Below are 25,460 nucleotides of genomic sequence, written 5' to 3'. Positions count from 1 at the left end.
GTCTACAGTCTATTTTGGAATGTGAATGTTTCTAATGTTTCTGGAATGTGAATGTTTCTAATGTGAATTAGATGTTTCTGCTGCAAAAGCGTAGTCGAGCACAACTGCTCTCTCAAGCTAAAATGCAGTGTATTTATTTCATGAAGCACATGCCTATGAAAGTATGGTCTTCCTTCTAAGAAAATATCTGAGTCCAGTTTTAACTTTGATTTGGTTGGACAGAAGAGTTATTGTAAGGCTCCTGATATCAGGCCTCTTTTCTTAGAAAATGCCCCCCCCCCGTTTCATTCTGTCTCTTTCAGGGTTTTTTTTTTCCTTTCTCTTCTTCTGTGCCAGGTAAATTTACTTCTGAGTAAGCTTCCTTTAAAGGAAACTGCAAAGGGGGGGGGGCATAGATTAGGTTTACTATTCCTCTGCAAATTCAGGAAAAATTGTCACTTTTGTATTCCCTTTAAATCAAATCTATGGCTGTTTTAACTATGCTTTATAAGAGATCCTCTCCCTATCTTAAGAAAATGTTCACTTCAATCTTTCTTTAAAGATCATTTGTCTAGGAACTTGCACTCTAAGGAACTTGCACGTCTAAGGAAGTAAACTCAAACTAATCTCAAGATCTGCTAAAGGGTTCTGTATAAAGTTGGGAATTTTTATTTTCTTCTTCCTTAGTACATGATAGGAGCACTGATTGTGCTCTCTTCCCCAGTAGTGCCTGTGTACATAAGTATGTGTGTGTAGTACAAATCTTGCTGTGAAATCTTGCTGTGAACCCTTTATTTTGGAGGGTTGGACTAGATGACCCCAGGGTCCCTTTCAACTCTCCCAATTTGTGGCTGTGTGGAAGGACATGTGTCCGCAAGCATTGCAGGGTAATTCTTAAATTCTGGTGTGGTGATGGAGTTGAAATTCAGCCTAGCTTTGCTCTTTAGTTTTAAAAAGGTGAGAGGTGAAGCTGTGATGTTCTGGCCATTTTTTCCCATATATAAGGGCGCGGCATTGTTCCACGAATGGCCAGAGGGATATTAGCCCTTTCCTGTACATAAAGGAAGCAGTCGCTTTGCTTGGGCTGAAATTGCTAGCTTTTGTTGGTGAATACTTCAATTGCTGAGTTTCTCTCTTTTGTTTTAAATCTAACCCTCTTTTAAAATCTACTTACCCTTCCCTTATTCAAATTCTAATTTTGCCAAAAGATGCAACATTTCAATAGTATAAAAGGTTTGCTGAGACATGAACTCCACACATGCACAGAGACTAGATCAGCAAAAAAAAAAAAAAAGAGGATAGGAAAAGAAATGAGAGAGAGAGAGAGGAAGGAGGGGGAACTGTAGAGGGGGGGAGAGGAGGTTTATGTAAAACTTGGAACCATTGAGAGAAATCACCCTTAATGTGTCCCAAGTTTGAAATCTTAACATGCCAAATTCTTTTCACAGGTAAATATCAAAGAATTCCACCTCTCAATGGGATTTAAATCACAGACTTTGTTTGTGTGCATTTTAGGAACAGCATTTCCTGATAGGCTTCTCACATGAAATAATTTTCCCTTTTAACAGGATATGTGAACCCCGATAACAAAGTGTTTGTCCCTTTTTTCTCCCACAACAACTTTCTTTCTGTTCTGTGAAATCCCTGCTGTATTAACTTTCTTTCTGTTCTGTGAAATCCCTGCTGTATTAGTGACTTCCATCTCTTCGTGGCTTTGACACTTTTTAAGTTACAAATAATCTGTTTTCATTTATTTAATCCGTTTTTCCATGATATCTATGAAGCTAATCGAAGCATAACCAAACATTGTTTGTGGAATGGTATTTGTTTACCTTTTGCCTGAGCATTTCTTATTAATTCTGTCATTTTGGCTAGTTCAAGGTACTTGCACAACTTTAAATTGCCATTAAGTCATTTTCCAGTATTTTGCTATTAACATTCTAGCCGATGTTGTCACATCAAGAAACACTCTTTTATTTTCATTGTTACTTCAGATTTCTTAAAATTCTGTGTCTTAGCATTTATTTATTTTGGTTCCTCATAGGTCATTGTGTGTGTGTGTTTGTGTGTGTGTTTTATTATTATTTTAACTGTGTCTTTTAAGTCCACCCTGCCCTTACAGGATATCATTTCTACAAGTGTGTTATTACAGATCCAATGAAAAGCTTCGCTACCACGAGACTTATTACCTGCAACAACAACAGACACAGTTTTCAAAGTGGCCACAGCAATTTCTTTCAAAGGGGAGGAGTTGAATTGCAAGGAGATTTTTTGACTTTTATATTCAACTGATATTTAATTAGTTTGTTGTGTATTATGTGTTATTATGTAGGAATGTTGAAATGTGTTTGACAGTGTTATTTCCACAAAGGGAGGAATTTGTGTGTGTGTGTGTGTGTGTGTAATTGTCTTATGTTTAATGTATACTGCCTTATTCCTTATACCCCAATGGAGGATTTTCATACACTTTATGCTTTCTAATGGATCAAGCTATTGTGTAGTTCAATGTTTAGATAACCACATTTCGCTGTCCCACCTGGCACACTGCCAACCTTCCCTACCCATTTTAAAATGTGTTAAAACTCGCTTTACCAAGGAGAAGCTTCAGGAAGGTGTATATGCCTTGATTTAGCAGGAATGATCCCTTATAGAGTTAAATTGACTTATTTGGACAAGTGCCCTTTTAAGAATGGTTTTCTTTTAACAGATTGGTTTGAAGAGTTGAGAACCATGGGGAAAGATAAATTCAAATTGGACTCAGTTTGAATTGGGCAAGTGTATCCAGGCTGCAATTAGCTTTTGGTCCTTAAAGTGCAAGTGCGCAACTTCCCATGACTGCAAGACCAATAATAAAACCCCCATAGGAAGCCAAGGCAAGGACATTTCCCTCAGGACGTGCCCGAACCTATGGCAGCTGTGGTGAGTGCCAGGCAACATGGTTAATATGAAAGCCCTAAGTGGATTCACCAGGGATTGCCACTACTGTGAGACCACAGAAAAGCTACCTTGACACCTGAGAACACAAAAATGGCGGGGGACAAAGCAAACTGCATTTTTTTTTTCAGTCAGTAGTGGACCTTCCTGCTAAATGTAAAGCATAGACCACTATTGAACAAAATACAACAGGTGTCCTTTTTGCACTACTATACTTGCAAATGGCCTTAAGAGGCATGATTTGCAAGTCCCCTTCAGGTTTGCACAAACCCACACATCTAGTACGATAGATACAAAGTTATTATTTAGTGCATACCTATATAACGTAAACATACATTGTCTTGGTCCGTGTTGCTCCCTCCTTTGTTGCCCTGCTCAACCCACCTCCTTTTCCATTAGGGCCTATTCCCACTCACACGGCACCCCTACCTTCACCGAGATTTAGGGTGCGGAGAAAAGATTTGCAAGTTCTTACAGAACTTTAATGCAAATCTATCTCCGAATGGGGGACTGTTACGGAAGGGGGGGGGCATGTCTTCTTCACCTTCTTCTTCGCTACAATATATCAATTTATTTCCAATTGTCAAAAGGGACTAAAATCTATAAAATTCATAGAAAATCAGCGTGCCAGTTTGCTCAATTACTCTAGGACTCCATCACATCTCCCCTGTCCAGCATAATCCCTCAAGCAAAGTGTCAAGACCTTAATCCTTTCAAATTGTTCTGATCAGCCTTTCCTCCAGACAATGTCAGGTGGCAGACTATGCATATTTGAGACCATTGTCTTTTCATCCCCAGGAAGTGTTTATCTGTGCATATCTCCAGCTCTGCATATTCCCCCCTCCCTCCTCCATATGTTAATCTGTGCAACCCCTACCTTACTGAACTGCTGATCTGTGTAACCCAACCTCCCTTTAATATATTCATGATGTAATCTGTGTAACCAAACCTCTCTTTAATATATTCATGACGTGTTTTGCACTGTATTCTGGGACATGGAGGGAGTTTCAAAAACTCATGTCACCCCTTTCTCACTGTTCAATCTCGCCTTGAACCTGTTGCGCAATAAACTTGGATCTTCTGCAGTTTGCTCCTGTCTCCGGCTGAGCTCATTTTCCTCCGCAGGGACCCATGGACTTAGTCCGATGAGCTGGGTGGCAGAGCAGCCTCGCACCCAGATTTTTGCCGTAACAGTTTCTAAAGAAATAGGATTCTGGAGGCTGAATCAATGTTATTGCAAATCTAAGACAGCTGATCTGTTTGCTTGCTTCTTTTCCTCCTCCCTTCACAGTATTTCCAGTAACGATCTCAAAGGTGGAGCCAGCTTATTTCTATCGCGGCCACCACTTCACCCAGTTGTGCCACTAGGCAGAAAAGCATATCTCAAAGCTCATTGTTCCATGGGTCAACCAACTCTTTGTTTGCATGTAGGAGGTCTCAGGAAATACAGGCTTCTAAGTGGCCTCTTAACAGTTCTTAGCAAGAATCTTTTAAAGTTCGGAATTGTTTACTTTGCATTTCCCCCTATTCAGAAAACCACAAGGGCAGTTCCAGCGATTGAACATTAATCTTGCTTCCTGATCTTTTCTTCTGACAGACTTGCAAATAAAAGGTTCCCATCACTTTCCTTTCTAAACAGGGAATGCCATGTTTATCATTTGTCCTCAGGTAGAGATGCAAAAACTAACATACAGGCATCTCACAGTATCATCCCTTTTGTCATTTCCCCCAATCTCTGGCATGCAAGTCTACCACCGATTTTTTATTTTAAGGCTCTTGTGTTAACACACATCTCTGTTGGGTACCTTGGTGTGTGAACCTGCCACCCACTTTTCCCTTTAAACACACCTCCTACCTAAAGAGGAGGGGAATCTTTCCCCAGAGATAAACCAGGCAATGTCCTTGAACGTTATTGAATTAAATTTTAATATGGCACGTTCACATATGAGGGTTCCCAAAAGACATGTGTGCAACACTTAGGGGTCATTCAGACTTCCTTCTGTGCCATGTTTCCAGGCACAGGTTTGGGCTTTAAAGCTCCATGTCTGAGGATTTTTATTTTTGGTCCCAGTGCTTTCCCTGGGAAAACCTGCATAAAAACTGGGAAAAACTGTCTGCAGACAAATGTCGGCTCCCTTGGCCTGTAAAGCGAGACGAGCGCCGCAACCCCAGAGTCATCTGCGACTGGACTTAACCATCAGGGGTCCTTTACCTTTACCTTTTTGGGACGCGGGTGGCGCTGTGGTCTAAACCACTGAGTCTCTTGGGCTTGCCAATCAGAAGGTCGGCAGTTTGAATCCCCACGACAGGGTGAGCTCCCGTTGCTCGGTCCCTGCTCCTGTCAACCTAGCAGTTTGAAAGCATGCCAAAAAGTGCAAGTAGATAAAATAGGTACCGCTCCGGCAGGAAGGTAAACGATGTTTCCGTGCACTGCTCTGGTTTCGGTGTTCCATTGCACCAGAAGCGGCTTAGTCATGCTGGCCACGTGACCCGGAAAAACTGTCTGTGGACAAACGCTGGCTCCCTCAGCCTGTAAAGCAAGATGAGCGCTGCAACCCCAGAGTTGTCTGTAACTGGACTTAACTGTCAGGGGTCCTTTACCTTTATCTTTTTACAGCTGAATCAGAGCACATGGAAACCGACTTTTCCATGGATATCTGCTCCAATTCAGCAGTAAAATGCAGGTTTTCCCAGGGGAAAGCACCAGAACAACAAGCGAAAACATAAAAACCACTCCGACACAGAGCATTAAATCACAGAGCTGTGCCTGGACAGTACAATGCAAGAGGGAGTGTGGCTGAGCCCTTCCTTACACACGACAGTAATTCTGATGGCATGATCCCACAAAGGTTGGAAGCAAATAACACCAACACACACACACACACACACACACACACAACTTTGCAAGTTCCAGTCTCATCTAGGAATGCATGAGCATTCTTAACTTTGACCTGAAATGGTGACGTCTATTCAAGCACCTTCAAGAAACTAGCTAGAACCTTCCTCTGTTGCAGTCTCTCCTTTCCCTTTCCCTCCCAAGGGCCTGGAAGGGGAAATCCTCAAATCCCCAAATGAAAAGTAATACTATTTGCATCCCTTTCTACATTTGAACCTCCAGGCCAAAGGTTTTCCCCACCCCTGCTTTAGATGCTGCAATCCCCACTTGCAGCTCTCCATTTAATCCATGCCAAGGCATCAATGTGTAGCTCTCAGCTTCATTCTTTTTTTTTATAATATTTTTATTAAGTTTCTTTTCTTATAGTCAAAGATATACAGAATAAAGAAAAAAGAAAGAAAACAGAAAAAAAGGAGAAAGTATAAAGAGTCCAACTTTCCTTAATATTTTTTAACAAACCAACTGGACTTCCCCACATCCTCCAAACCCTGCATTCTTTGTAGACTCAGCTTCATTCTTGCCCAGACAGGACTCCTATGTGACAGTACAACTTATTCAATTTTTAAAAAGGATTTTTATTTATACAGCCAAGAAAGAAGAACAATGCCAGAGGAAATAGTCCTATGTAAACTAACCGCATATAGCTTTAGCACTGAGGACATCCCTTTCATGCCATCAAAGACAACAAAAAATATGAAAGAATCACTCCCAATATATTTTTCTGCCTGCCTTTTGCACTGTTCATGCATGATGCGCTCAGAGGAAAAACCTGCAATGTAGCACATTACTTTCCAAAGTATTTGATCTAAAGGCCCATTTTCAAATTATGTAGATGATGCTTTTTGAAGCACAGCATGTTTAAAATACATTTTTAACAGAGCCCAGTAGGGTTCAAATTGCAGTCAGCTGCAGTGTTTTTGCAGAAAAGCAAAGTGCAGATGCGATAGAACCACACATCAAGTGAAATGTTATTATATTAACAACAGCTAGATTGCAGAGTAACATTAGTGTTCATTTTGTTTTAATATCTTGTTTCCAAGATCAGGTATTTCCACTAAAATTGATTGGTATATCCATGTGGCCTAAAAAGAAGGAACGGAACATTTGAAGTCAGCATATTTAGGGAAATATGCCTCTCTGGGTAGGTGCATGCTGCCGCACATGCATGCCTACCAATGCCTAGATGAAACATGGGACACCCGTACCCAAATCTTGACCCAAATGTCCAAATTTGCCAGGATGTTGGGTTTGCATGCAGCTTCCCTGTGTGGTGAGCCTTTGAGAGCAGCAACTCACCACTTCTAAGCTGGAAGTAGGGAAACTTCCTTCCGCTCCATGGCCAGATCCTTATCAGGATCAGCCTCACAGGTCGGCTTTGACAGGTGTGCCTGGAAGGGCTGGTCATTGTTTCCGCAGGAATGCTGCTGCAAACTCCTGCCAGAATCAGGAAAGGGCTTTGCATTGGACTCCCCTGTTGAAATGGTGTCCATGCAGACCCTGGAATCCTGCCTAACTGAGCAGGATTTAACCCCCGCTCATCAGCTGATGATTGGGGGTTGAATCCTGCTGAACTCATCTGTACCCTGCTCCACACAGCCAATACAGGATTTTACTCCATCCTCCTGCCCATCATGAGTGATGTCAGCTGATATAGCTGGGTGAGTGTGATTTGCGTAAAATGGTCTTGCGAGTCAAATTAGACCCCATTGGTGGGCCAAGACTGGCCCACAGACCAGCTATTGCCCACCTCTGTTCTCAGTGAAGTACCCTCAAGCCATATACTGGCTCCATCCATGCAGGCTGGCCAATGAGATGAGTATAAAGGGGGTTCCTGTTTCAGCTGATGTGAAAGACTTATTGAGCAAGCTCAATAAGACTTATTGGGCGCTGGCTTGGGAGGCGGGTGCGCAGTGCGCTCGGAACCAAGCGCTGGCGCTGGCTTGGGGAGCAGGGTACCAAGCGCCGGCTACCCCCTGTTCAGGCCGGTAGAGCCAGGAGGCAGGCCGCACCCATAAATAAGCCTTGAATTTTAAAGCTGGGGCTTATTTGTGGGTGCGTCTTATATTCAGGCCAATATGGTATTTCGCCTATTTCCATGGTGCGATTTTGCTAAAATCTAGGGGTGTCTGAGGAGCTCATTCTTTGCAAATCTTGGTGCAAACTACGCCAATCCTCGACTCCCAGACTAATGTGCAGATCAGGAAGCCGCTACCCATTGGATTTCATGCTCTTCCCAATGTTTTCATGCATTTCTCAAGAGACAGTGCACTTGGTGGAGAGAGAACACATTTTGGAAATGTGTCTTTTGTGAGAAAGTAGTATTTAAATATGTGTTTATTACAACAACAAAAATCATGAAGCTTTTCATAAAACTCAGATCAAAAGTAGAATAGCACAGACTTAGAATCGTAGAGTTGGAAGGGACCACAAGGGTCATCTAGTCCAACCCCCTGAAATGCAAGAATTTTCGGCCCAACATGGGGCTCAAACCCACAGCCCTAAGATGAAGAGTCTCAGGCTCTACCAAATGAGCTATCCCAGCTTGGCTTGTAAATGAACACATGCATAAACCAACACAAGATGGAAATAGTCTGAGTTCTCCACCCCAACCAAAAAACGTAAGCGGTTTATGGGCCACTCCTCAAAGAATTGACTTTTAAACTTTAACCAAGGATATCTAGTTTCTGTTACTAAAAGCAGGGGCATTCCATCTCAGCAGACCCACGTGAACTCCATGTGCAACATTCAAAACACTGACAGGCAAGGAGCATTCGCTCCATAAATTTATATAGGAAAACAAGCTTTTCAAGACTACAAGAACAGATGCAAAGGAACTTCTAACATCGTGGGTGTAGACATCTTAGCATGAAACATTTGGCTCAGTTTGCATAATTAGGCAGTTTGGCTGAACCTGTAGTAGCACAGAAAAACCAGAGGAGGAAGAAAGTGACTACCATCTCCATTCTGGGAGACTGTTCACTCATGCTAACCTATGGTTGGAGGATGGATGGCGGCTAACAGATTGAGGTTGAAACCTGACAAGACAGAAGTACTGTCTCTGGGGGACAGGAGGCGGGTGGGTGTGGAAGACTTCCTGGTCCTGAATGGGGTAACTGTGCCCCGGAAGGACCAGGTGCGCTGCCTGGGAGTCATTCTGGACTCACAGCTGTCCATGGAGGCACAGGTCAATTCGGTGTCCAGGGCAGCTGTTTATCAGCTCCATCTGGTACGCAGGCTGAGACCGTGGACTGTCTCGCCAGAGTGGCGCATGCTCTGGTTATCTCTCGCTTGGACTACTGCAGTGCGCTCTATGTGGGGCTACCTTTGAAGGTGACCCGGAAACTACAATTAATCCAGAATGTGGCAGCTAGACTGGTGACTGGGAGCGGCTGCCGAGACCATATAACACTGGTTTTGAAAGATCTACACTGGCTCCCAGTACGTTTCCGAGTACAATTCAAAGTGTTGGTGCTGACCTTTAAAACCCTAAATGGCCTCGGTCCTGTATACCTGAAGGAGCGTCTCCACCGCCATCGTTCTGCCAGGACACTGAGGTCCAGCTCCGAGGGCCTTCTGGCGCTTCCCTCGCTGCAAGAAGCCAAGTTACAGGGAACCAGGCAAAGGGCCTTCTTGGTAGTGTGGAACGCCCTCCTACCAGATGTGAAAGAGAAAAATAACTACCAAACTTTTAGAAGACATCTAAAGGCAGCCCTGTTTAGGGAAGCTTTTAATGTTTAATAGATTATTGTATTTTAGTGTTTTGTTGGAAGCCGCCCAGAGTGGCTGGGGGGACCCAGCCAGATGGGCGGGGTATAAATAACAAATTATTATTATATTATTATTATGGTTTGGCTTAGTGTGGTGAACAAACCAGGTCAAGGTCTGGGAGAAATTTCTTTATCTGCTAATTTAATTTATACCTTACCCTCCCATCAAAACAGGTCCACAAGATGGCTTACAAATGGATAAAACCCAAGGCATGTAATCTTTAAAATGTCAAGATACGAAACGTATCGGAAGAGTTGTTCCATATGTACATGTTTTTATATATCACATGCCCCAGGACAAGGTCTGGGCCAGGACATTAGCACTCCATTTCAGCTGTCCCCTAGGCAGGAACATCTACTTAAAGAGCGAAAGGGTTAGGAATTTTAAAAGCTTAACAACTCAGGAAAAGGTCTAGTATGGCAGTGAAACTGTACACAAATCTCAGCAGAAAATGTCATTTTAACATCCTTCCTTCCTTAACCTATCTGTAGCACTTTAGAACTTCAGTTTTAAAAACACACAAATATCACATTCACATGAATCATCATGGTTATTTATTGTCATTAAACTCACTAGCCAAGGCTAAAGGGGAAGAGACAACTTAAGACAAATATGAGAACGTTATAGATCATTTTGGCTGTCTCAGTCCTGCAATAAAAACTTTTAATGTGTTCCCATCTTTCCAGCCCAGGTTTTATTGGTTTGGATTATTTTTGCGTAGGTTTCAACACTGTACCAAGCTGTACCTTTTGCCTTTGTAATAAAGAAGCACTTTCCTTTTTTAAACTGCAGCTATGAAACTTTGTTGCTACAACAGGCAAAACAGTTAAATAAGCTGGTAGAGTAATAATATCTCTGTTAAACTTCTGTCTGCCTCCAGAGCAAATTTGCTGCTCTGTAAACCTTCCTGGAGTTGAAACTGACTACAACTTGGCTTAAAATCATTGGATCAAACAGGGGAAAGATCCACACCATGCATTTAAAGACCATCCAATGCACATTTACAGCACATCCCCCAAACTCTGGGAACCGTAGTACTGGGAATTGTAGGCCTGTCAGAAAAGTCAAATGCTTAAAATATCCTTTAAAAGGTAAAGGGACCCCTGACCAGTCCAGTCGTGGCCGACTCTGGGGTTGCGGCGCTCATCTCGCTTTATAGGCGGAGTACAGCTTCCAGATCACGTGGCCAGCATGACTAAGCCGCTTCTGGCGAACCAGAGCAGCGCACAGAAACGGTGTTTACCTTCCCGCGGTACCTATTTATCTACTTGCACTTTGACGTGCTTTCGGACTGCTAGGTTGGCAGGAGCAGGGACCGAGCAACGGGAGCTCACCCCGTCGCGGGGATTCGAACCGCCGACCTTCTGATTGGCAAGTCCTACGCTCTGTGGTTTAACCCACAGTGCCACCCACGTCCCTACAAAATATCCTTTAGATGCCCTCCAATGTATGTTGTGGCCATGCCCAGAGTCTTCCTCTAAAACTCAGTGCTCATGAAGGAAGTCTGCACATCCAATGTGCAGATGTGTGTCGTTTCATGCTACCTCCTTCCATGGCTAATTGAGAAGTTCCAGGGCAGTTTGTAAGTTTTCAAGAAGCTCTGTAAGAAGGTTTGGTAGAAATACTGTTTAAACAACATGGTAAGATAAGATATATATAGTGCAATATAAATTAAGAAATGTGAAGATTTGTGATAATTACAGAAAATTATCAGACATGTGTGATGAGTTTTTGATGTTTAATGATGTTATAAATTTGTTTTTATTGGAAAATTAATAAAAATCATATTAAAAAGGGGGGGAGAGAGAAGTTCCAGGGCAGCATTCACAGGGCTAGTTTCCTTGTTATGACAGGAGACTTGTCAGAGCTGTCTAGTGCCCATTGGGATTGGCGAGGCAGAAGGCAGGTTGCCCAGTAGGCAGAGCCAGAACCAATGGCACTTGGAGCCAACTAAGTCTAGTTTTGTCCCCATCCTCATCCCTGCCGAGTTCTACAAGGGAACCCTAAGACGAAGGAGGTGGAGCTAGGGGCAATGACAGTTGGACTCAACTACTTTGGGTTTTTACCCTCAACCTCCCCCTTCTTAGTTCTACAAGGGCAATGCTGAGATTAAGGAAGAGGCAGTCTCGCTCCTTAGACCAGTTGCAAACAAGAAGGCAGGCAGGTGGGGAATGACTGAAAGCAGATGGAAGTTGGTGGAGCATTTCGCCAGACACCTAATGGACCAGCCGCTATTGAATTGCACATGTGTGAACACCACCAGTCCATTTTTTTAGGAATTGGGGAGGGCTGGAGTTTCTCCTTCCCTGTCTTGCTTTCTCTGCCATCAGCAAGATTTTAGCTTTGTAGAAAGGACTACGATACGATACGATAATCTTTATTGTCATTGTCCCATACAGAACAATGAAATCGCAAAATCTACATAAGACATTCAAAAACCAACAAGCCTGCTATCCCAGCTATCCCAACCTGGTTAGCCCCCTAAAAACTCTGATACCCCATTTTTAAATACAATATACACCCATAGAGACTCCTTACGCTGCGTGTAAAACCAAAATCGCATTTGGATAGAAACTGTTTCTCAGGCGGCTAGTCCTAGTCTTTATAACCCTGTGCCTTCTTCCAGAAGGCAGAAGCTGAAAGAGATCATTTCCAGGGTGTGTACTATCCTGCGCTATCTCTGCAGCTTTCTTATGGCACCTGGAAGCATAGATTTGATCCAAGGTGGGAAGAGTGCACCCAATTATTCTCTCCACATCAGTTGAATTTATAGGTGTCATTGTTTCATCCTTATAAGCGTTCACTTAATTAAGTGTGATCTACTTATAAAATTAGCCCAAAGAAGGGGGCCTACCTTGGGCCTTTCCTTTTCCTTTTTCTCATGTTGTATCATTTATTTAATTGTAAGCTTTCAAGGCAGGCCCGTGGCGGCTTCTTCCTTTAAATAATTGTGTATGGCACATAGCTATTGAAGGCACTTTTAAAATAAACAACGTGTCCTAGGAAATAACATATTATTACGTTGTAAGGAGTGCTCTAGTTTCTCTTTTCACAACGGATGTATAAAGTCATCTGGGAATGCAGAAGCCAAGACCAGTTTTCTGCCTGGAAGGGGATGTTCCAAGAGAGATGCCTTGAAGGGCTTTTGAAGTTTGTCCAATTGCTTCCAAATGAGTCAGGATATTAAGGCAACTTTTAACCATAGTTTCATATCCAGGCTTGTTTAGAAGCCATTAACCATAGTTGTGCTGGGCTCACACATAATAGCAAGCTGTGGTTAAGAGTTGAATTCCCACTTGTTCTGCCACTTGTGTCTGGGGAGGACCAATGCAGTAAGAAAAGGTCCATCTGTTCATGCATGATGCTTGTGCATATTCTGACTTACTAAGCAGGTGAACTAATGCCAGTGTACTAGAAGATGCAAAGATCACCAGTGTTGAAGCAATGATTCTTCAACAACAACTTTGTTGGACTGGTCATGTTGTATGGATGCCTGATTATTGTCTTCCAAAGCACCTACTCTATTCCGAACTTAAAAATGGAAAGCGTAATGCTGGTGGTCAACAAAAGAGGTTCAAAGACTCTCTCAAAGCAAATCTAAAAAAATGTAGTATAAACGCCGACAACTGGGAAACGCTGGCTTGCGAGCGCTCCAATTGGAGAACAGCCTTTGCCTAAGGTGTCATGGGTTTTGAAGACACTCGAACTCAGGACGAAAGGGAGAAACGTGCTAAGAGGAAGGCACGCTTGGCAAACCCTCACCATGATCAACTCCCGCCCAGAAACCTATGTCCCCACTGTGGAAGGACGTGTGGATCCAGAATTGGCCTCCACAGTCACTTACGGACTCACTGCTAAAACCCTGTTTTGGAAGACAATCTTACTCGGCTACAAGTGATCGCCAAAGAAGAAGACTATGTGTGGACGGTGCTTCAAACTATCTGGCTATTATTATTATTATTACAGTGGTACCTCGGGTTAAGTACTTAATTCGTTCTAGAGGTCCGTTCTTAACCTGAAACTGTTCTTAACCTGAAGCACCACTTTAGATAATGGGGCCTCCCCCTGCTGTCGCACCGTCGGAGCACGATTTCTGTTCTCATCCTGAAGCAAAGTTCTTAACTATTTCTGGGTTAGCGGAGTCTGTAACCTGAAGTGTATGTAACCTGAAGCTTATGTAACCCAAGGTACCACTGTATGATGATGATGATGATGATCCAAGGGGCATCAGCCACCATGGCATACAGCCCTCAGCTGGATTGGGGTCATTGCTTATTTGTAACTGAACTTATCAAAGGCCAGAACATTAATCCTTGCAAAGAATTCTGCTCTTTCTCTCTCACACACACTTCTTCAGCAGCTTCCACAATGGCTGCTGCTCTCAACTGCAGAAGAGTTTCCAAAACTGTACAAGACTCCCTTTTAGGCAGGGTGTGGGAGTCCTGCTTTCCACTAGAGAGTGGTTTTACTGAATAGCCAACAGGATAGGCATTTTGCGGGGGGGGGGGGGAATGCAATGAATCAGCGTTATCACAAATGAGCAAATAAAGAGTTCATTCAGGTTTTTGTGTGTGTGTTTAACTTAAACAGATATTTTTTTTGTACAATGTAAAGCAAAACAGAGCCAAAGATTTTGCAACACTGTAAAACTTCCAGAAACCAAATTCCCTCCCTAAAAACAGATGGTTATTATTTAAAAGGGGTGTTAGATTACACACATATATTGGCTATTTCAGCACCTGCAGGAAACAGACTTCTTGTACCTTTTGCAGCCCTCACCACTGAAAGGAACGAAAAGGGGGCTTGTTGTTTTTCATGGGGTTTTCCCATTAGACATTACTTTTACTGGGTTCAAGACACAGTACTGGGTAATCCATATGGTTAGTATCAAGTGGGAATAACTTTTTTGCATTTATTTATTTTTTTAGTACACCCATCTTGTTTATACAGTTATGCTATACACTTTGTGCTTAGAAAAATTTTTAGCCTGATATCTGGATCTATCCCTAAAGGTAAAGGTAAAGGGACCCCTGACCATTAGGTCCAGTTGTGACAGACTCTGGGGTTGCGGCGCTCATCTCGCTTTACTGGCCGAGGGAGCCGGCGTACAGCTTCCGGGTCATGTGGCGAGCATGACCAAGCCACTTCTGGTGAACCAGAGCAGCGCACGGAAACGCTGTTTACCTTCCCGCCGAACTGCTAGGTTGGCAGGAGCAGGGACCGAGCAATGGGAGCTCACCCCATCACAGGGATTTGAACCGCCGACCTTCTGATCAGCAAGTCCTAGGCTCTGTGGTTTAACCCACAGCACCACCCGCATCCCTAAGTCTCATTAATTAACAGAAAGCAATGGTGTGGCAAAGCCCACAAACCAAGAAGACAGCTGCTTCGACTCAAGAAGAGAAAGTATGAAGTAGGAGCAGATCCAGGAGGAGAGGCTGGGTGCAAAAGCATGTATGCCCCAGTAATAATAATAACAATAATGTATTACTTATACCCCAACCATCCAACTTGCTTGCCTCAGCAATAAAATGGGGGGGGGGGTGTAGGATAGATGGCACTGGAACATTCATCATGATTTGCTCACACAAAGCTTGCATGGTGGTTAGATTATGTCTGGTCTTTATTGAGCATTTGTTCTGACTGGTTTGCAGGGAGGTTATATGACAATGAGCATTCATCCCACATTTATCGCAATTTGCTTGCAGGGTGTTCCCCTGCTAATCATTTGTTCCCTACATGTTCCCACTAATCATTTGTTCACCCCATACTTTTCAGTGCATTTCCCCGTCACTCTCCAAACTGCAAAAAGACATTCTTAAAACATTGATATACATTTTTTACACATAGGGCATGAGAACACTTTAATCCACTGGGCAAAACCAAAGTTCTGGTATGTACTTGAATCCCCCCTGCAAAGTACCAACAGTCCATACACACCTGCTGTCTGCACAACTCAATAGACTAATGTTTGTGAGGGGTCTATAGGGCAGGATGGGTAGCACATAAATCAGGGTCTACTAGGAAGTGACTGGGTGATTTGAAGTAGGTTGACAAAGCTTTATGACTCTCAGTTGGTCAATAACAGCAACAACGAAAAGGGGACACAAACACACACACACACAGAGAGAGAGAGAGAGAGAGAGAGCGAGAGAGAGAGAACCCTTAATTAGGTTGCTGAATTGAAGCTTCAGAGCCAGGGGTTGGAATTGACCACCAAGTCTCAACTAGGGCCAGGGCCCTTTCAGTACTGGCCCCGACTTGGTGGAACGCTCTGTCACAAGAGACTAGGGGCCTGCAGGACTTGACATCTTTTCGTAGGGCCTGCAAGACAGAGCTGTTCCACTTGGCCTTTGGTTTGGTTTGGACTCATTCTGACTCTTATGTCTTCCCTCCCCTTACGGTGTTGATTTATGGGCTACATTTAAAATGAAGCTGCTTTTTAAATTGCACTTTAACCTGTATTTTAAATTGCCCCCCCATTACGTTTCTATTGTAATTTTACTGGTGTTCAAGGTAAAGGTAAAGGGACCCCTGACCATTAGGTCCAGTCGTGGCCGACTCTGGGGTTGCGGCGCTCATCTCGCTTTATTGGCCGAGGGAGCTGGCATACAGCGTACATGTGACCAGCATGACTAAGCCGCTTCTGATGAACCAGAGCATGGAAACGCTGCTTACCTTCCCGCCGGAGCGGTACCTATTTATCTACTTGCACTTTGACGTGTTTTCGAACTGCTAGGTTGGCAGGAGCAGGGACAGAGCAATGGGAGCTCACCCCATTGCGGGGATTCGAACTGCCGACCTTCTGATCGGCAAGTCCTAGGCTCTGTGGTTTAACCCACAGCGCCACCCGTGTCCCTGGTGTTAGCCGCTCTGAATCCAGCTATGGCTGGGGAGGGCGGGGTATAAATAAATGTATTATTATTATTATTATTATTATTATTATTATTATTATTAGTTCCCTTATGACCCTATGATTCTATTATTTCAGTCCTGGTTTGATATCTTGATGTTATGATGATAAGACTAACTTACTGGGAAGTTATTGCATCATGACACATTTCCAAAGCGGTAGCCATAGTTGCTGAAGGTGGCAGTCAATTTGCTAACCAAGCGATGTTCAAAGCAGCATATCCAAAGCCACACTTACGGGTTCCAGGACTTCTGGCACCAGAGTCTTTCCTTTGTCCTCCTCCTCCTCCTCCTCCTCCGGCTCTTCGTTCTCTTTATTGTCAGTCCAGGGAGCCGCATCTTGAGCAGAGCAAGTGCTGATTAAGTCTGGCAAACTTGTAGATGGGTAACTGAGAAAATCCTCTTCCGCCCCTTCCTGTGAGGAGGAGGAGGAGGAGAGGAAGAAGAACATTTGGCATTACATCCTTGCACATACAAGCTTAATACAACAACCCTGCAAAGTTAGTGATGTATTAGTATTGCATGATATATTGTGGGTCGGTGTAAAGGGAGATTGCGATGGTACACAATGGTGAAGACAACTGTCTTGAGACTCCCAGAAGTGATCTAATCATACAATCCACACAAGCAATGAATGCAGGAACATAGCTATGAGCACAACACCCTTCAAAAATGTTCACCTCTGTTTTTGTTTTTGTTTTAACATTAGTCATCCAATGGTTCTATTACCTCCCTGGTTTCCTGTTTCTTTAATGGTGTGTGTGTGTGTGTGTGTGTGTGTGTGTGTGTGTGTGTGTGTAAAGCACTTTGAAGCTCTTTTGGTATTAAGCAGGATATAAATGTATGAAATACATAAATTTTAAAACTTAGTTTGTATAAAAAGGTAAAGGGGAACCCTGACCGTTAGGTCCAGTCACGGACAACTCTGGGGTTGCGGCGCTCATCTCGCTTTACTGGCCGAGGGAGCCGGCGTACAGCTTCCCGGTCATGTGGCCAGCATGACTAAGCCGCTTCTGGTGAACCAGAGCAGCGCATGGAAACGCTGTTTACCTTCCCGCCGGAGCGGTACCTATTTATCTACTTGCACTTCATGCTTTTGAACTGCTAGGTTGGCAGAAGCAGGGACCTAACAACGGGAGCTCACCCCGTCATGGCGATTCAAACCGCCTACCTTCTGATCGGCAAGTCCTGCTTTTGCTAAAGTTGGTTAGAGCATGGCACTGATAACACCAAGGTTGCAGGTTCCATCCTCGTATGGGACAGGTGCATATTCCTGCATTGTAGGGGGTTAGACTAGATGATCCTCAGGGTCCCTTCCAGCTCTACAGTTCTATGACCCTCATAGCCTTTCTTGTCTTGTCTTACTGTAGGCTTGTAGAATTCCCTGCTTTCAGTTGTGCATACTCTCAGGAAATCATGCTGAGGACTGTGGGCTTCATCCATTATCCTCAAACCATGGATGATTAGAGTACTACTCCACTCTGAGAATTGTAGCTATGTGAGAGGGATAACTACTCTCACACCTTTAGCAAACTACAGTTCCCATGATTCTTTGGGGGAAGCCATGACTGCTTAAAGCGGTATGATACAGCGTTAAGTGCATATGGTGCAGATGTGGCCCTAGTGAACCAAGGAGCTGAATCAGGTTGGATTTCTTGGTTGGAAACAGACAATAGTTTTGAAAAGAGCTGAAATCAATGTGACGTGCCTGTGGTATACATTTCTTTTGTTCCATTTTGCATGTTGCTTTAAGAAAAGGGGGGGGGAGACTAGGTCATAATGTGTTCACTGGAATAATTCGCACTAACATGTTCATAAGCTGATGACGGCAGCATCAAATGGCAAGTCACATGCGTGGAGCAGCCATTACTATCCAACACGATAGACCAGCCTTCCGCAACCTGGGGCTTTCTAGATGTTTCGGACCAATTCCCATCAGCTCTAGGCAGCATGGCCAACGATGGCAGCTGTATTCCAAAACATATGGAGGACAGCAAGCAGGTCAGAGGAAGCTGCCGCAGAAAGAACTTTCCTTCCATCACAAGGCTTGCTTTGCAGCCAAGTCCCATTCAGTTGCATCGAAGTTGACTAGTCAAGTGAAGTGTGTGCATGCCTGAAGCAGCCCTTCACATCTCTCCTGAAAATGAACACAGCACAACCTGCAGTTCACCTGAAGCAGATTCTGGCAGGGTTTTCTCCTAGGAGAATTCATGTCAGTTGTAGAGATTCTGGTGTGGCGCGACTGGAGAAAGGACTTCGGGAAGGTGTGGGCCAAAACCCAGCTCTTGAAACGCAGCCCATCTCAAATGCAAACACATCAACCCACATTCTGAATGGTTCTACTGACAAGGTGAGGGATACACTGCGAAGCTGCTGCCAAACTGGCCGATGCTAAATAACTCCAGCTGAAACGTTGCAGAAGTCATCGTAAGCTAACGACTCTTGAGTCTTGTCAGTGGACTTGGCAGGTGTGTCTTTTGCTCATGGTACAGGGTTTTAAATTTTGGACATGGGCTGCAAGAAGCAATGTTGTAATTCATGGTCACATTCCAGCCAAGGAATGTGTGATCTGAGCAAGGAGGGTGGCCTGGGAAAAGTTGGATAGAGAAGGCCAGACAGAGAGGTCTCAAGGGCCGCACTCAAGGTTTCTCATACATACTCTAGCATGTAGTGGAAGCATGAGAGAAGAGTTAAGCGTTGGAAGGTGGTCACTGGGTTAAAAAGCAATCCCTATTAAACTTTGTTAAATGGCATGTGATTTCCAAAATTTGGCAAATATTTTTTCTGGCTAAGTAATAGAAACACAAATAGAAAGATTTGGGAACTATTAGAAATAGTTATACTGACAACACTTTTGAGCAATATAGATTGGCAATGAGGTAAGTGTGAGAAGGTGGGATTTAATGACACAATATGTATATTAAAGGAATATACCAGGAATAAAATTGATGGGGAATGAGTATATGATGCTATTCAATGAACTACTGAAGATATGAGAAACTGGGCTTTTAATAGGTCAAAATGAATTCATTTGTTTTCCCCTATTGTTCTATGTATTGATGGAAACGATTAGATGCATATTTTGCATTTTAACCATTACAACGTTTCATGCCGTCAAATAACATGGGGTGACAATGGCTTGAACAAATATTCTCTGCCTCCAAAACAAATGTCTCAGGAAGCAGTAAATGTGTTCCAATGCCACTTCAAACATGTATAACACCCCCATATAGCTCAACCAATAGCCATTGTGAAACCTCTTCTCCATTAATTTAATAAAACAAACTAAGCTAATTGCTATTGTTCATTGTTGCAATGGCAAATTCCCCAGGTTACAGTATTGATTCACTGGGTAAAGATGTACCTTCTTTTGTCAGTCCTGAATTTTCCCACCCGTTTTTCAAAAGCCATCTAAGCTAGTGGCTACAGTCACGTACTGCAGGAGTAGATCTTCTGTGTACACCTAAACATGCAGAATCCATTTAATGGACTATTACCTACCCTGCTTGCAACTACCAGGTACACAAGGCCTTCGGCCGACCGAAGAAGAGCGACAGCATCTTGATGGGAGAGGCCAACCAAAGAGTGGCCATTGATCATGAGCAGTTCATCGCCAACTTTCAGTCTACCATCTCTAAGGAAAGAGGAAAAGGACAACAAAGACTTTTCAGTTTCATAGGGAATGTTTCTAGGTTCTGAAGCGTCAAGAAAGTTATTATTCTGTAGGCGAACATTATATTCTGATGCTACTGCTCAAGGAACAACAGGAGGTACCACGTCATTTGGGCAAAAGTGTTTTGTTTTGTTTTGTTTTAATTAAAAAAAATGGGTCGCCACACCCCCCCCCCTTGCCCAGTCAAAGAAAGCAAGAATAAATGTTGGCGCTTCCTTTTCCCCATCCTCCTACTTTCAGTGGGGAAGTTTCAAGTCGAATATAGGAGGCACCGCCTGCATTTTGTTAATAATGAATATTCAAGTCACTCCACATTTACTTAACACCTTCTCTGGAGCGTCTCGGAGCACTTTATAGACACTAACGATATCACTGGTAAGTAGGTCAGCTTTAATATTAAATTTTCCGTGGAGCAGTTAACTCGCTCACTTGCTGTGGAGTAGTTAGCTCGGCATGCTTCCTTTCCTGTAGTACAACTGCCCAGCACCAAATCCATCTCCCCAGGTAGGAACAGGCAGGAACCCTGGCAGACTTCTGCCAGCCTCTTTTGCAAGAGATGGACCCTGCCAAGTCTTATGTGTAGTGTACCTGACCTACTTTCTCACTGTGGCAAAGGAATCCTATAACATGCTACAGCAGTAAGGTTGCCAGACAAAAGCTCAGAAACAAAGAACAACCTAAAGCAGGAATGGGGAACCAGTGGCTGTCCAGATGGGGTTGGACTCCAACTCCCACCCGTCCCAGACAGCATGATCAATGGTTAGGGATGTTGAATGAAGGTACTCTTCATGAAAATGAGGTGAACATGTACATTTTATGCTAGGCCAAAAAACCTCCAAGGATCCTTTTCTTCCCCCTGCATAAGAAATGCCATCCCATAAAGGACGACGGGATCTAATTATATGGCTGTTTACATTCCAGGTTCAGGAACCTACCGCAGATTTTTGAAACACGTGTGAGTTGCACATATCTTACTACCCTGGTGGCTTCCAGATTTCCCAATAAGCCTTGTTCAAATTGCTTCAGTCTCTGAGATCTCTGATTTTCCTGGTGGTAGAACTGGAACAGCAAGAAACTCAAGGGTGCTCCAGGCAATTTATTTACTAACATCAGGCACACCACGGGCAGGAGGATGCCCTCAAAAGGGTGATGGCAAAGGGATTAATCTATTTGGGGTTGTTGCTTCAGGGGCAAAGCACAATCTTACAGGGACTTATTCTATCAAGCCTCATATCAAGATTTTTGGTTGGTTGCAGCTTCTGCTGTAGAAACTAAAAACCCTGATATGAGACTTGAAAGAATCTAGACAGAGCAGGGAGCTAGATGGGTGTCCTAGAAGAGCTCTAGTGGGGCCTCTAGAGGTCACCTTCGGTATGAGGAAGGCTTGAGAAACGTTTTTAGTGGTGAGATTTGGTGGGAGTGGCTGTGTGGGGAAACAACTCTTGCAACAGCATCAATTTATTATTTTACTTTTTCTCATTTGTTTTGGATTTGAATTTTAAGTTGCTTTGAGGGGCCAATCCTTGCTGGAAAGCGGGGAATAATAATAATAAAAAAACTAATTTGGCAGCTGCCCACTGTTTTCATTTACTTAAACCTTTGTGTTACACCCAAATGATGGGATAGTCAGATGTGCATGATGTGACAACAGAACAAATTGTACCTGTGAGCAGAGCCTCCTTCTTCAACCCGTGCGATAATGATGGCATGAGGAGAACGTTTCGATCCTCGGCCTCCGGTGATCTGGATTCCCAGCCCATCTGTTCCCTTCATCATGGTCATCTTCCATATCCGGCAACCTTCTCGCTGGGAGAGGAATTTTCAGAGAGTTCTTGCATTTTTATTTAGGAGAAGACACTTTCCAGCTGCATCTTAAAATTTCTCACTCTGGCTGAGAGATCTAGCAGACCAGATCAGCGTGTGCAAACTGGGCTTTTGTTTTGTTGGAAAGGGAAAGGCAAGAGGCCTCAGACAGAGAGACCTTTTGCTTCTCCTTTGCCAGCAAAGGAAACCTGGGTGCTTGAGATATTACAGGTCATAGTTAAAGCATATTGTTTTGGCAGTTTTTGCACTCAGTTTTTGCACATGCCCATCTCCTAAATATCAAAATGCAACCATGTTATGTCTCATTTTGCAGTAATCATCATGGAAGCGCATATATTCAAGTTAATATTCAGCTGTAAGTATTTTGTATTAACTGAAATAAGTACAGTGGTACCTTGGTTTGCAACCACTTTGGATTACAACCGTTCTGGATTATAACCACATCAAACCCGGAAGTGCATGTCCCTTTTTTTTGGATTACAACCCATTATTTTGGGATTATAACCCAAAAAAATTTTTTGGGGGGGAGGCCCCATTGGCGAAAGCACGCTTTGGGTTACAACCTGTTTTGGTTTACAACCAGACCTCTGGAACGGATTATGTTTATAAACCAAGGTACCACTGTACAGGCAACTCCCAATTTACGTGTGCCTAATCGATGTGCAACCATGCTGAACCCAGAAGTGACTTTAAAAATGGTAATAAGGGCCCCAAAAGAGCAAAAAAGAAAAAAGAAAAAAGGCAATTTATAAAATATTGGCAGGTGGGGCCTACCAACTCATCAAGGGATATTACAGCTCCCTCACTGAATTTTCAACTTGGGAGGGGGAGTGTGTCTCAAGACTTCTGGAAGAACTTTCTTTTGGTAAGAGTTGTTCAACAGTGGTATGGATTCAAATTACAAGGGAGTAAATTCAGACTAAATATCAGAAAGAACTTTCTGACAGTAAGAGTTGTTGGACAGTGGAACAGACTCCCTCAGGAGGTTGTGGACTCTCCTTCCCTGGAGGGTTTTAAGCAGAGTTTGGGGGGGGGTATCTGTCATAGAGGCTTTAGCTGAGATTCCTGCATTGCTGAGCGTTTGATTAGATGACCCTCGGGACTCCTTCCAATGCTACAATTCTATGAATCTATGATTTTAAGATTGCTTAGTATGCAGGCAATATTACTTCTAACTGCTCACTTAAGAGGCGATACCATGAACTACTTTGAGCATATCTGGGTACCTATGTTTATGTCCTGACTCTTCCTGCTCCTTTAGGCTCCTGTACACCAAGATCTCAGGCTAACCGGCCTGATATCTACTGGGACAAAACAAGCACACTTCGATTCCAGGTATCAAGTATTTCTTTGCTCTTGCCCTGCATAAAAGTAGAGAAACGGTGATGGCAATTTATCTGGAGGCAAGGTGTACCAGGAGGCTGTTGAGTAGAAAATCCAGCTCGATTTTCAGATGCGAGCTGACATCTGGGGGTTACAAGGGCGACTCCCCCCGCCCCCGTACTTGGCAGAGACTTTGCTGCAAAAGGTGAAGAGCTTGTGGTAAGAGTGAGATGGTTGTCTTTTGGCACGTCTTCCTTGTCAGCAGCACTCAGCAGACAGGACAGTAGGCTCCAAGCACTTAAGACAGGCATCGTTTTAAGTGAAAGAGAGGAGCATTTGCCATAATTGAACATAACAGTTTGCAGAAGAAGATGTTATTCTAGTGCTATAAGGTTCCTTCTTTCTTTCTTTCTTTTTAAGAAAGGGATTCCCATGATACACTGAAACTCAGGCGCTTACTGCACTGCAGTATTTTACCATTCTGTACTCATTTATTCAATCCCACCCCCTACCCCCACTTCATATACATGCGCTTTGTTATATCAAACACAAATAACAGAATCACCGCTTATAAGGACACAACAGAGTGCTTTATATCAGATCAGACTATTTGCTTAATATTGCCTGCTCTGACTGGCAAAAACAAATACAATACAGTAGTACCTCGGGTTAAGTACTTAATTCGTTCCGGAGGTCCGTTCTTAACTTGAAACTATTCTTAACCTGAAGCACCACTTTAGCTAATGGGGCCTCCTGCTGCAGCTGCGCCGCCAGAGCATGATTTCTGTTCCCATCCTGAAGCAAAGTTCTTAACCCGAGGTAATATTTCTGGGTTAGTGGAGTCTGTAACCTGAAGTATATGTAACCTGAAGTGTATGTAACCTGAAGCGTATGTAACCCGAGGTACCACCAGTGGCGTAGCGTGGGGGGTGCAGGGGGGGCCGGCCACACCGGGCGCAACATCTGGGGGTTAGGGTTAGGGGGCGCAAATCCACGGGTTAGGGGGCACAAATTACTTACCTTGCCCCGGGTGCTGACAACCCACGCTACGCCACTGGGTACCACTGTACGTACCTTGTTACACAGATGCAATAGTTACAACATATAGAGTGCAACAGGCTGAATGGTAATGTATGTAACAAATTTCTTTACTGGTTACTTCCTAACATACGAATCAAGTCCAGGATGTACACCATATACAACCCTTAAGCAAGGTATATAACCTATTCAATTAAATCCAATGCAGATATATTTCTTCCTTTCTTAATACACTGGCAGCATCTCTCCAGCACCTCAAGCAGAGAAAGATCCATCACACAATCATAGGAGGCTGACCACCTTCACCCTTCATCGTTCCCCATCTTGATGAACCTACGCAAGCCAAACCAATGCAGGGCACTTCCCCTGAAGAAAGTCACATAATCTAAGTTACACTTAGGATATAGTCTGCTGGGAGACAAACAAACAAAAGGTGTATCCAGAGCAAATCTTTCCTGGTGATTTAAGCAACAGAACCGCACACCTTCATTTATGAGTGTGGCTAAACCTTGGCAATGGCGCTACAAGTGGCACAGGCAATGGGAGTCTGCAACAGTCCTGCACTGAGCCATGAGAGGAGACCCAGGCTATGTTATGGCAGACCTAAAGGCCTCCCAGGCTGTCGGTCTTCTCTCCAGCATGATGCTGCTATCTGCTACTTGGCTCAGGAAACTAGAGGCAATACCGTACCAAGGTAATTCAGCAGTAGTGTGTGGCAGAGCCAACACAAAACACCATTGGCCACTGTTACCTTGGGGCAAGTTAAACACACACCTTACATTTAATAGTTGCAGTGGGTCAAGTAGAACTGCAGGCAACATTCTGAGCCTTAAGCAAAAAATCATGATCGATAGCAGATAATAGATAATGCCCCTTCCGATCTTCAGGAGGAGGGGGGGTTGTGGGATCACGACCCCGCCCACACTCGCTCTCGCGAGGCTGGCGTCAGCCTCGCGGGAGACAGGGATTCCCCCAATTAGCATACCCTGTGGCGCCAGCCAATCGGCTGGCGGCAGGGGTGGGCCTTCGTAGGGCCACTTAAGCTCAGGGCAGCCCCTGGCTCGCCCCCTTTCTTCCCTGGAGACGACGCGGTTTCCCACCCACCCGCCCTTT

The 25,460-nt window shown here is 43.9% G+C and overlaps 1 protein-coding gene across 6 annotated transcripts in view; it reads right to left on the bottom strand.

Moving 5' to 3' along the window:
- The window catches only part of PDZD2 (PDZ domain containing 2), a 248,605-nt gene that overhangs the window by 53,081 nt on the left and 170,064 nt on the right, over positions 1-25,460 (bottom strand). For all 6 annotated transcript variants that reach the window (XM_081881317.1, XM_081881320.1, XM_081881318.1 and 3 more), the window contains 3 exons: positions 21,826-21,968; positions 19,991-20,123; positions 16,728-16,904 (listed from right to left, as the gene is read on the bottom strand). In XM_081881317.1, the coding sequence (XP_081737443.1) occupies positions 16,728-16,904; positions 19,991-20,123; positions 21,826-21,968 (453 nt within the window). The remainder of the gene's footprint in view (positions 1-16,727; positions 16,905-19,990; positions 20,124-21,825; positions 21,969-25,460) is intronic.

The sequence above is a fragment of the Podarcis erhardii genome, assembly GCF_964252035.2.
Source record: "Podarcis erhardii genome assembly, chromosome: 11".
Taxonomy (NCBI): domain Eukaryota; kingdom Metazoa; phylum Chordata; class Lepidosauria; order Squamata; family Lacertidae; genus Podarcis; species Podarcis erhardii.
The sequence above is the reverse complement of the archived record's forward strand: the minus strand, read 5'-3'. Positions and strand labels throughout refer to the sequence as shown.